This window comes from Macaca fascicularis, chromosome 15 (genome assembly GCF_037993035.2).
Source record: "Macaca fascicularis isolate 582-1 chromosome 15, T2T-MFA8v1.1".
In the NCBI taxonomy this organism is placed as follows: Eukaryota; Metazoa; Chordata; class Mammalia; order Primates; family Cercopithecidae; genus Macaca; species Macaca fascicularis.
Window position 1 is genome coordinate 115,338,003 of NC_088389.1, and position 12,273 is coordinate 115,350,275.

The 12,273-nt window shown below is 36.6% G+C and overlaps 1 protein-coding gene across 26 annotated transcripts in view; it reads left to right on the forward strand.

The window, feature by feature from the left end:
* The window catches only part of NTRK2 (neurotrophic receptor tyrosine kinase 2), a 365,115-nt gene that overhangs the window by 44,997 nt on the left and 307,845 nt on the right, over positions 1-12,273 (forward strand). For all 26 annotated transcript variants that reach the window (XM_005582046.5, XM_074017737.1, XM_074017735.1 and 23 more), the window contains 2 exons: positions 9,886-10,022; positions 10,566-10,698. In XM_005582046.5, coding sequence (XP_005582103.3) covers positions 9,886-10,022; positions 10,566-10,698 — 270 coding nt within the window. The remainder of the gene's footprint in view (positions 1-9,885; positions 10,023-10,565; positions 10,699-12,273) is intronic.

The window sequence follows — 12,273 nt, forward strand, 5'->3', positions numbered from 1 at the left end:
TGCTGGAGTATATCTTCTAATACTTCTTTCATAGAGATTAAAAAAATAAAATCAAGTTCTTAAGTGCTGGGAAATTGGCCTGTATTTTTTCTCCTTAGTGAAATTTGCTGAGTAAAACATTATAGGCTCAAAAACTCAGAACTTTGAAGATACTGCACCATATTCTTTTTGTATTGAGTGTTGCTCATGAGAAGGCTGAGGTCAGTCTGATACTTGCTCTTTCTAGGTAACCTGTGCTTTTTAAAAATTTTTCCACCTCTAGAAGTTTTGAGGATTTACTCCTTATCCATGTTATTCTTAAATTTCACCACAACGTAACTAGATGTGGGGTTAATTTTATTTTTAATTCTGCTTAGTGTGAGAGATACTCTTTCAATGTGGGGGTTCATGTCTTCAGTTCTGGAAAAATTTTCTTATTGATTGACTCGACGTATTCTTTCCATTTATTGTTTCATTCAGGAATCGACATTGGATAGATACTTACATTTCTGGCTCCACTCATGCTGGTCACCCTTGCCTTGGTAGTTTCCATCTGCTTGTCCTTGTGTACCGTATTATGGGAGAATTGGTTTACTCATCACTTAGCTCTTCAGCTGTTTCTCCAGCTGCTGATTTTTTTTCCTTTTAACCACTGATGATCAATTTCCACAATCTCTTGTGAGTCATTTTTTTGTGTGTGTGACTGAAATGCCCTTTTCCGTACTGGGGTGTGCCACATCTCCAGGGAGTCCTGCAATCCTGCTCTACTTTTGGGCTCTTTGAGGGCCTCACTATTTTGTGAAGCACATGGTTATGCGTCCCTTTGGGGCTGTGCTGCTTTTCGTTCATCCACTTCTGCTTTCTCTCGCTCAGGAGTTCTTTATAGTTTCTTCTCCGTCAGTGGCGTGCCTTCTATTTTCCAACATTGTTCTGGGTTCTAAGAAAAATATTGAGTATCACTTCCAGATAATCTGGGATAAGAAAGGGAGCCTTCACTTTGAGGCTTAGTCATGTATTAATTTTCTTTTGATGGTTTCCCAACTGGTTCTTTCAGGAGAAGTTAGATCATCTAAACAGAAAATGACACTAGAATGTTGGATTTAAAATCTTTCTCTGGAATTCTGTGTTGAAGAAACCAGATAACATGCCAGTATCTTCAAGTTAGATGCCTTGTTTGAAAAATAAAAAAAGAATTTATGGTCAGCTGGCTTTTTCTTTTACATATACTTTAAAAACACATCTGTTGTGTTTAAGTCACAGATTTGAAGTTGGTCTTGTTTCCACACTTTTTGGAGGGGGGTGAAACTTTTTAGCTAACTCGGAATCAGTAAACACTGTGGTCTTGTGTGTGTCATCTTTGTAAACCAACAATTTGCCAACTACCATGGCCATTGTATTTAGTTTGCAATTGGTACTATTTTTATTTCAATGAAGAAGAAGAACTACTGAGATTTTATTTGTTTGTAAGATGAGTTTTCTTTAAGAGCTTCCCTTGTTAGTATTTCGTCATGGAGGTATTATATGGAGAACAAGTTCTCTACATTTTACATGCAAATACACATATTCCATGGTGCCTACTGTACCCCTTGATCATAACAGGCATTTGATGAAGGTTTGCTGAATTAACAAATGCATGAACCATATCATATTAATGTTCATATTGGGCTAAGTTTTTAATATAATGGTGTGAACGTTTCAGTTAATTAAAAATAACTTAAATACATTATTTTAGCCAAATTATTCTATAGTTTAGTATTTTTTCATTCTTTTTGAAATTTTTATCCTCATTGCATTTTTGAGAGAATCTCATTTCTTCTTTTTTCTTTATATCCTTAGAGATTAATCAAGCATGATAGATGGGGCTGGGAAGTTTAACTGCATCATTTTCATTAATAGTGCAGTCAAAATGCCTCACAATATTTTTCTAACAGTCCCCTCCTGCTGTGAATTACTGTAAATTTATTCATGCTGTAAAACAAGTAGTGGTTCGTTTCTTCACAAGGCTCTTCTAAACCTTAGAAAAACTTATTAATTGCAAGGCAACAAAACATTTTCATGTAATATTTCCACATTAATTGGAATAAAGAGGTGCTATGAGCAATGGTTCTGAAGACTGAAACAGAATCATATAAGTGCTGGTGAAGAAAGCTGATTTGGCCAGGCTGTGCTGATTATCTTCTCGTACAAAAAATCTCCCTGCTAATTCTTCAAGTGTTTTTAATGAAATTATTTATCATGTAGTATTTTTTTAAAAAAATTTCTGCTCAATTCCTGCACACTTAGATGATTTTCAGCAGTTAATCTTGCAGTATAAACCTTTCAGTCACTTCCCCTGGCATAATGGGATTATTAAGGAGCAGTGGATGTTACATTTTAATTTTAAAAAATACGATCATTATTATTTAAATCTTACCTGAGAGCTTCTTCAGCAAGTGTTAATAGTACATGAAATGCTCTGCCTTAAGTAGATGGCAAATACATTTAAGAAAGGCAGTATTCCTCTGGGTCATATCAAAAGAATCCCTGCACCTATTTTACTAGTAACTAGTTACCACACAGAATGATAGTCCCACAGTGAATATAAGGTGGCAATTCACTTGTTGGTTGAAGAACTGTGCAGTTACTATATAAACCATCCTTAATGGTCCTATGGCTTGAAATCAGACTTGCCTTTTGTTTCCTTCCTATTTATTAGGACAATTTCAATTTTCCGCTTTTCTAACCTTCAAACTTTTAATGTAGAAGCTTTTAAAGGCACGTCCACAAAATACTATTTATGTTAGTGAAGGTCAGTTCACAGGTGCCCAGAAGGAGAGGCCAGGTTCCTTGAGATAAATTGAATTTAGTGATTTACTTTTAAGATTTACTTTTGGTTTCAACCACAGTTTGTAGCACATATGTCTGTGTAGCATATTTGTACATACTCCTTGTTTTGTTTGTGTTGAACCAAGAAAATAGACTGGTAGTAATTCTACTTTGTTAACACTCCAGATTAAAAGAATATGCTATATTAATGCTCTATGTGGAAGTTAGAGTGATATGAAACATTATTTTCTTAGCAACTTAGTTGGATTGACTTTCTTTCCTGAAAATTATACACAAAGGCTATTTTAGCATACTGCTTTGCTTTAATTTTCTTAGAGATCAAGTTTTGTCTCCTAAATAAAGCCAACCACACAGTGGATCGTTGTTTTTCTTTATCTTCTTAGAATGTCAAATGAAGTTGTTTTTTTCTCATCTGTCAACTGCTGTTTAAATTTTTGTGTTTAGAAGTTATGTGGTAGCTGTCACTATTGTGACATGGCTCACATGTGCTTAGAAGCGCAGTTTCAAATTTGAGCTTGCAAAGTCATTTTTGCTAACTTTCTGTCAGTTTTGCTACCAGGTATAAAGCAATCACTTCTAAATAGGTCAGGCTCATTTTTGCTTCATTCTTGGTTGTGGAATATAGCTGTTTAGGAGGCAAAGAACTTTGAAGATATGACAAAGAGATAGAAGGGTAGAGGGGAAGGTTATAGAATTTTAGTATTCTGTTGACAGAGAATTAAGAGATAGGTCAAGTGTTTTTTATTTGTTTTAAGTTCTTTTATGTGTGCACAAATAGAAGTGAGAGGAGAGAAGGCAGAGAACAGACAAAATTATAATTTACTTGAATATTTTTATACATGTAAAGTGATGCTCAGGATCACTGAAACAAGCTGAAAGCAAACACAAGCCAGACCTACTGGTGATTACTGAAAAATATTAGTAAAACCCTGGCTTAATCCAAAATGACTAGAGATTTGTTTTTCCTTAAGAGAAAGTGAGGGCCTACACCCTTTGAATGAGTGATTGAAGGATCTAGTCAATTTGGTCAAGTCTCAAGAAGTACGCACTAATAGGTGGGAGCAGAGACATGGAAGATCCCGGCAAAGGAAGCAGCCGGAATGCTCTGGTTAAGGCCCTGGACAGACAGATGTGGGCCAGGGCCAACCCACTCACTAGCTATTTAGTCATGATACTTGATAGCCTTAACTTCTTCATCTGGAAATAGAAATATTAATGGCACCTACTTTTGAGGATTTTTGGGATGATTGATAAGGTAATAAATGGAAAATATTTAAAACAGAGTGTAGCACATACTAAGTATTGAATAAATAATAACTATTACTACCATCAATAAGAATAGATTTAAATGTATTTTACATCGGAATTTAAATATATGTATATATCTTATACTTTGTCAAATTGCTTGAAGTAAAAATGAAGCCACAACAAACATTACAATCAAAGAACTGATTATGTGCTCAAATCTGCTTGGGGAATGTAAGATCAATGGAATTTAAATGCATTTCTTTATAGCAGGAGTTCTCAGAACTTTTAATTTTCTAATGTGCATTGTGAACATCCAGTTTCTTACAGAGCCTCCTTCTCCTTCTCCTTCTTCTTCTTCCTCTTCCTCTTCTTCCTCCTCTTCTTCCTCTTCTTCTTTCTTCTTCCTTTTTTTTTGTAATCTTGGATTTTTTTCCCCTCTAGAATCTCAATAAATTAGAGTTCTATAGGACACGCTTTGGGGAAAATTTGATGGACAACTCAGGTCCATATCAGATTTAAGAATAATAGTTGTAGGAATAAAAGCCCATTGAACAATTGCCGGACACTTTTGGTATAAACGCCTGTCCTTCCAAGTGTGTTCTGTGGAACAGAGAGTTTATTAGAAATGCAAATTCTTAGGCCCCAACTCAGACCTATTGGAAAAGAAGCTACATCTTTAACAAGATACTCTGGTGATTCACACACACAATAGAGTTTGGGAAGCTTTGGTGTAAAGAAAGTCAACATTTTCACTGCCTGGTTGATGATTTTCTGCTGAGGTCCACAGGCCAGTACATCCTTCCTGAAGGAATCCAGATCAAGAGACATCTACGTGGAGGTATCTGTCTGCCTGGGAAGCTGGTCGTCTCCGATCTCCAGCGAGGTTCCCCAGAGTGCAAAGGAAGACAGCTGTAGGGCTTAGAGTCAGGATCCTTTTACAGTAGAACTAGCAGCTCTTGGAAGCGTTGCTGGGCTTTGCTGTGTGTTTGTGCCGATTTCAAATCTTATTAAGCCAAGAAGTAGTGCCTGGCAAATGGTTTATCCCGCCTTGGCTATTCATGCTTCCCAATTCATTTTTATTGTGCTAATTAAACCTCAAGTGATATTTCAAGTACAGATTGTTTTTCCATTATTGAATCTTTGGCCAGCATATTAACGCTGTAGAATTAACGTGAGTCAGATGCTTACTCATTTGTGGAAGACTTTACATTTAAGAGATCTAGACTTGGCCAATTTTGCTCGGATTCCTTTGATGACAGGGTGATACAATTTGTCTATAAATAAAGGAGACTCACTCTTCTCCAGAATAGACATGTAATTATTTTTAAATGAAATAATTCCTTTATCAAGGAATCATGAATACCACTTTATCAGTGGTATTTATGGTCCATGATGAAATGGATATGTACAGCTTGGGAGGTAGTGGTGAAGACCCTGAGCTTTGAGTTCAAATTCTAGGTCTGTATGTACTTGGACAATGTTGGATAATGTATTTGACTTTTCCAAAACTCATCTACTTCATTAATTAAATGAGGGCAAAAACTTATCTTCAAGAATGGTTCTAAGGATGAGATAAAACAAGGTACTAGGCAAGAATATCTGGTTCAGTGAATGCCCAATAAATACTAATATTAGTATTACTGTAATTAAATGCTTTTAGAGCTGTTAATTATGTGAGCTTAAGTTTGAAAAATAAAACCCACATGAGATTTTATAGGAAAAATTAACATTATGATGTAACATTTCCTACTGAAAATCTCTTTATTTTAACCTTTCTCTGCTCAGAATTTCCAAACTATTAGATACATTTATAAAGGTAGGAAATTCATTCCATGGGTTTGTACTTGATATGCCAGGGTGGGTGTCTTTAGGCTTCATTGGTGGGGTCTGGCTATGGAGGGAGTCATACCTTGAGAACAAGCACCATGACAGACCTTGACTCTGATGGTCACCCCAGAGTCAGCAGATAAATCTATAAATATAGAAAGTGGAAGAGTCGGTGGGGCATGGTGGCTCATGCCTATAATCCTAGCACTTTGGGAGGCCGAGGCGGGTGGAGTACCTGAGCTCAGGAGTTTGAGAACAGCCTGGGCAACATGGCAAAACCCCATCTCTACCAAAAATACAAAAAATTAGCCAGGCGTGGTGGTATGTGCCTGTAATCCCAGCTACTAAGGAGGCTGAGGCACGAGAATCCTTGAACCCATGAGGTGGAGGTTGCAGGGAGCAGAGATTGTGCCACTGCACTCTAGCCTGGGTGACAGAGCAAGATTATCTCAAAAATAAATAAATAAATAAATAAATAAATGAAGAGGGAGAGTTATCAAAGCACAAACACTTGCAAGCTGAAAAAGCAGATGCATGAGTAGTAACTGACTTAAAGGGTGAGAATGCTGGTTACCAAGTTGACAATGGAGAAAGCCAAGGGGAAACTTGGTTTATATGGCAGAACTACTACAATGCTTAGGGCGTGAGAGTACAAGTAACACCAAACACTGTATTGGTTGAAAGTCTGCTAAGCCCAGGTGACTGCACCTCTCCTGCCTCAGCAGAAAACTGGAGGCTTAATTCTCTAAAGTGGATAAAACAAAGGTTCTGAGAAACTCCAGAGAGAGTGAGGCCATGGGAACCACAGAGAATATGATGGATTTACATTCTGAATATTAATATTTCCAGGCCTCTTTCTCCTCCAAGCAGGAAATTGGAAGAGCATTATTTGAATAACTTGACCACCCCCTTCCTCAAAATGATTTCATGATCCTGACATCAGGTGGTACCTAGTAAATAGGCCAATAATATTGTCCTACAATGAAGCTGACAATTCATAAATTTGTGCAATGCTTCTAGTACCTCAATCTTAAAGATGTATGAATAGCCAGACATAATTGAGGAAAGCTTGTAATTGAAAGACAAACACAAAAGCAACAAAGAAAGAGAGAGAAAAAAAATTGCTAGAAACAAAACTGATATAGAGAAAAGAAAAATTCAAGAAATGATTATAAATATATCATAGAAATCGTAAGAGATATTGCATCCATGGAACAAGAAGAAGGTGCTATAAAATAAGAACATTCAGGAACAAAAGAAGAGCCTTGGGAATAAAAAATATGATAGAGGAATGAACAACCTTAAAAGCAGGCTTTAAAAATTAATCTAAAAAACTCTCCCTGCAAATAGAGCAAATAAATCAAAAGTTGGAAAATAGGAAAGGAATGGAGAATTAAATGGGCTATCTATAAGGTCCAACCTCCAAGCAATAGTTCTAAGTGGTAAGAAAGCATGTGTTATAGTTATATTGGCACATTTTTTTCCTTTCATAGTGGTACATAATAGCAATGTTGCAACCTGTAATTAATACTGTTTTAAATTTGGTGAAATAAAGTAAGTATTGCATATTAGATGGTTCTGGTGTTAGTAAGGCTTGCATACTCATAATAATTTTTTTTTTTTTTGAGATGGAGTCTTGCACTGCTGCCCAGACTGGAGTGCAATGGCACGAGCTTGGCTCACTGCAAGCTCCGCCTCCCGGGTTCAAGCAATTCTCCTGCCTCAGCCTCCCCATTAGCTAGGATTACAGGTGCCTGCCACCATACACACGGCTAATTTTTTGTATTTTTTAGTAGAGATGGGGTTTCACTATGTTGGTTAAGCTGGTCTCGATCTCCTGACCTCGTGATCCAACTGCCTCAGCCTCCCAAAGTACTGGGATTACAGGCATGAGCTGTACCTGGCCACATACTCGTAATCATCTTTATGTCTCCACTGAGACAATTATAGCACATGAAAAAGTGTGAAGACAGAGTATGTTGAATGTGGTGGGGGCCTGAGGAGAGCTGTCATTCTGTGTGAAAGGGAGCCCCTATCTCATCTTCCACAGTGGGAGGTCAGCAGATACTGCTGAAACAGGAAAACCAAGAAGTAGCAATAAAGAGTAATGCTTAGTGATGAGCAGAGCAATGCCCAAAGAAGAAGTTAAAGGAGATGAAATGGGTGCCTCTGGGAATAGGAAATAGTGCCACATGGGTAAGGTGGGACTACTGTTTTTCACACACAGTAGCTTGAATCTTTTTCATAAGTTTTATAGAATTATCAACTCTTCAAACTATGTGATTAAATATTTGATTTTTGAAAAACAAAATTAAGTATATACATATTTTTAAAAGTCACCCAGATTATGCCATTGACTTCAAGGGGATTTTTCACTAAGTAAGCCCATTTCTTCTATTTTGCCTTGACACGCTCCCTAATAAATTGAACAGCTTAATTGTCATAGAAGTTGTGAAGAAAACACATTGAGAAAAACAACAGACTCATCCAAGGCCACAAAGTTAGTATGTGCCAGGTTTAGGGTGTGGGGCTTGTATTACACTCTCTGTTAATCATTGTTATATATTTCATTGCTCTGTATAACTCTGGCTATTAGGGGCTTTTTTTTTTTTTTCTTGAAACCCCATGAAAGATGTAACATTGGTCTCTATTGGATGCTCACGGGAAGGAAGAGTTTGGAAGGGGGTCTCACTAGCCCCTGAAAGCCAGATCTTATTGGGGAATCCTCTCCCAGTGGTGGGAAAACCATGAGATACAGACTGTATAAATCTTATTCCAGTCTGATTTCACTAATAAAGAAAGATGGCTTTGCCAGTAGGAATACATGATAAGAGAAGGGTTTATCCATAATAATGTGAAGATGACGGGTCAAATATTGCCAGGTGGGTGGGTTAATTGCAATTTAACAGTTGTTGAAAATGAATCGCCTTCTTTGACCTCCAGGTTCTGATCTGACTTAATGCTGTATCATAGTTCTGCAGGATATAACTGTCAGGTGACTACAGTCCCAAGCAGAGTTCCTGACACCAAGAGAGGGACAGCCTCCACTAGCAGGTCCTGACATATTGTTATACCCTCTAAGATATGCCTACGTGTAAAAAATACCATGATTCTTATGCAGTTTAAAGCGGTGTCCACACTCAGTTGGTGTGATAATTTCATGAAGTGATAGCAGCATCCCTAAAATTACACATAGCTTTTGAAATATAAAAATATAAAAATGATGCCTTGCTGCACTATTAAAAAATGTTTATAAGGTTCAAAGTTTCATCTGATAAGTACATTCTCAGAGTCTTTCCAATAAAAAGAACTTTTCACTGAAATGAGTCCATATACCCATTTTCATTATATTCTAAATAAGATAGCAGTTTTACCTATAATATTCAACTACGATTTACGTAACTTTGAAACATTCTAACACTAATAGTTCAAACTGCCTGTCTTTGAAAAATGCTTTGAAACTACATTTTCTTCAATAGAATGAGTCTTTCAAAATCTGTGTCTGGTAGAGGGTTACATTTGTGAGAGTTACTTAAAGCAAAAAACAGATTTTTGCAAAAACAACATAGCTGCATCTCACCCTTTTGTGTTCTTGAGCATTAAAAAAAAATAGGGGGTAGGAGACAGAAGGAAATAAAAGACATGATGTCAGTCCATAGGTACAATCTCTGTTTATGTGCAAAAACTGGATTAGTAACTGTAGAACAGAAAAAGAGGTGGAAGACAGTTCTTTATACTAGTGTTCTTAAAATAAAAGGTTATTAGGCATTAATGCTATAAGAAATGTGCATAATTTATTTTGAAATCTACTTATAGCTTTTTTTGATTTATGTTAAATCTATGAAGCTGATCAAAGTGGCACTTTTTCAGATCAACATAAATCAGTCTCAAAAAGCAATTAAAGATTGATTTTTAAAGCATAAACAGTTTTCAGTTTATTGCTTTTAGTTTGATACTGCATTTAACTATTTGCATATGCCTCTGTTTACTTTTCTTGTTCCATAGGTTTACCATCTGCAAATTTGGCCGCACCTAACCTCACTGTGGAGGAAGGAAAGTCTATCACGTTATCCTGTAGTGTGGCAGGCGATCCGGTTCCTAATATGTATTGGGATGTTGGTAATCTGGTTTCCAAACATATGGTAAGGCTTGTGTTTGGCTGTGTCTTAATAGAGAGACAAGAGTGTTTCAGAATGTGAGAATGTATTAAACCTAGTGATGATCATTTGATATTTTATAGGGCTACATATAGAAATTTACAAAGAGTTTTTGATGTACATTTACTTTCTACTTATTCTTAATTAACAAAGACTAATGCAGGCTTGCATTTTAGTTATGCATACCTAAGAGAGCAAGGAGTCTTTATATCCCTAGTGAGCTCTTTGCATCATCCTGAACAAAGTGAGTGACTTTCCCTGTGGTCTTCTCCCTTGGAGGGAATTCAGGGATCAAGTCAACCTCATGCACTTAGCAACTGAAACCTAGAGAAATAGAATAACTTCTGATTTACTTCTTTGCCTGAGCCTATTTCAGGCAGAGAAGTTTTTCTAATGCTATATATTATATTATATTATATTATATTTATATATTTGTTTTTTTCTCTAGTTAGGGGAAGAAACCCCAAATCTTGTCACTTTGGGATCAATCCTAATCAAGGTTATTTTTGTCTGTTAATTCATTTGTAGAATGAAACAAGCCACACACAGGGCTCCTTAAGGATAACTAACATTTCATCCGATGACAGTGGGAAGCAAATCTCTTGTGTGGCAGAAAATCTTGTAGGAGAAGATCAAGATTCTGTCAACCTCACTGTGCATTGTACGTAATCAGACTGGCATGTGCTTTTAATAGCAAATGATCACGGACATACCTACGTTTGTTGCTGGGACAGTATATGCAGTGTTTTGTGCATACTCAATTAAGAAGCATTATCAGCCTCTTTTACTTGTTCAATTTCTGCTTAATAACTCTTGCTCATGCATGATCTTTCTTTTCAGCTTCTTTTTTGATTTTGAGCTTGTCATTTTGTGCCTTCCTCTGTCTTTTTTTCTGATAGAATATATTTTGGGCTGGTTGCTCCCTCTTATCAATGTTTTAGCTTAAATTTTCGTAAACCAGTTTCTAAAACTTTCTTCCTCTATAAAAGCAATATGATGCTTTAAAGTTATGATACCTAAAGTATTTACTGGCTGTTCACAAATGCCTGATTGTACTGTTGATAAAATAAAACCTCATTCGTTTGATAATCAAGCTTCTGTGAGAAGGTAGGATTAGTCCTGCTTAAATTACTGAAAATTATTATCAACTGTAGAAAACTTTTATTATTATTGTTTTAAATTTCTGTGTACATTGAATCTAAGTTCAAAGATATCCATCTTCTTAAACATAAGTATATTTTTCTTCAGTATTGTAACTAATTACATTTTGAAATTCCAAATTATGGCTTTTAGCTTGAAGGTGTATATTTAGTAAAAACTATATAGACACTTCACATCATTGTAAATTCTGAGCTGGCACGGTATAAATTAATGAGGTTTTACTCCATTTGGATTAGAATTTGGATGAGAAAAACATGAACGTGCATGTGTGTAAGTGTGTGTATGAGTTACACACGTGTAGACCCATGGCCATAGCTGGTATCAATATGCTGGTTAACACTCACTCACAGCACACATTCAGTGTGTGATTGCTGGAGTGAATGATTGAAATCATCAGCTGTAATCCTTTATCACTGTCAGTACAACCACCATGCCCAGTGGGTACTAAACTCGTAATTTCTCATCATTTTGACCCCCTCAGAAGCCTGAAGTCAATGTTATCTCCAAACATATGCAACCACTTCCAACTGTATGTCCTTAAATCAGCACCTAACCCAAAATTCATTTGAGCATGGTGGAAGGCATGAGGGGCCCTGGGTGTGGGAACCTGGGCTGGTGGGAGGAAGGTAAGTGTGACCCCTGCCCCACTGTGGTCCTTGTCGTGGTTGGTTTATAGCACAGGTCTACAAGTGTGTGTATCTACACATGCATGGACCTTATTTTGTATAATATATATATATAGGGTCCCCCCAAATTATATTTAAACTGAATTTTTATAGATGAAATCACATATTCAACCTTTTGTTTTCCAAAGACTATTTTGAGGAGGCCTGTGAGAGATACTTGGTAAAGCAAACAATTAAGCTTTGCCAATTTACATTTAGTAATATCACATTTCTCAGAGGGAGGGACATTGTTACAACATACATGTGCGGAGTTCAGCTTCGCAGGTGCTCAGTTGAGAGGAATGTCGCTGGTAACTGGAAATCTTTCTGTAAATTATGAAAGTGAATTAGGTTCTTTTATCAGCTTGGCTTCTTCCTAGGTAGTATTGTGGGAGGATTTATCTGAAGAC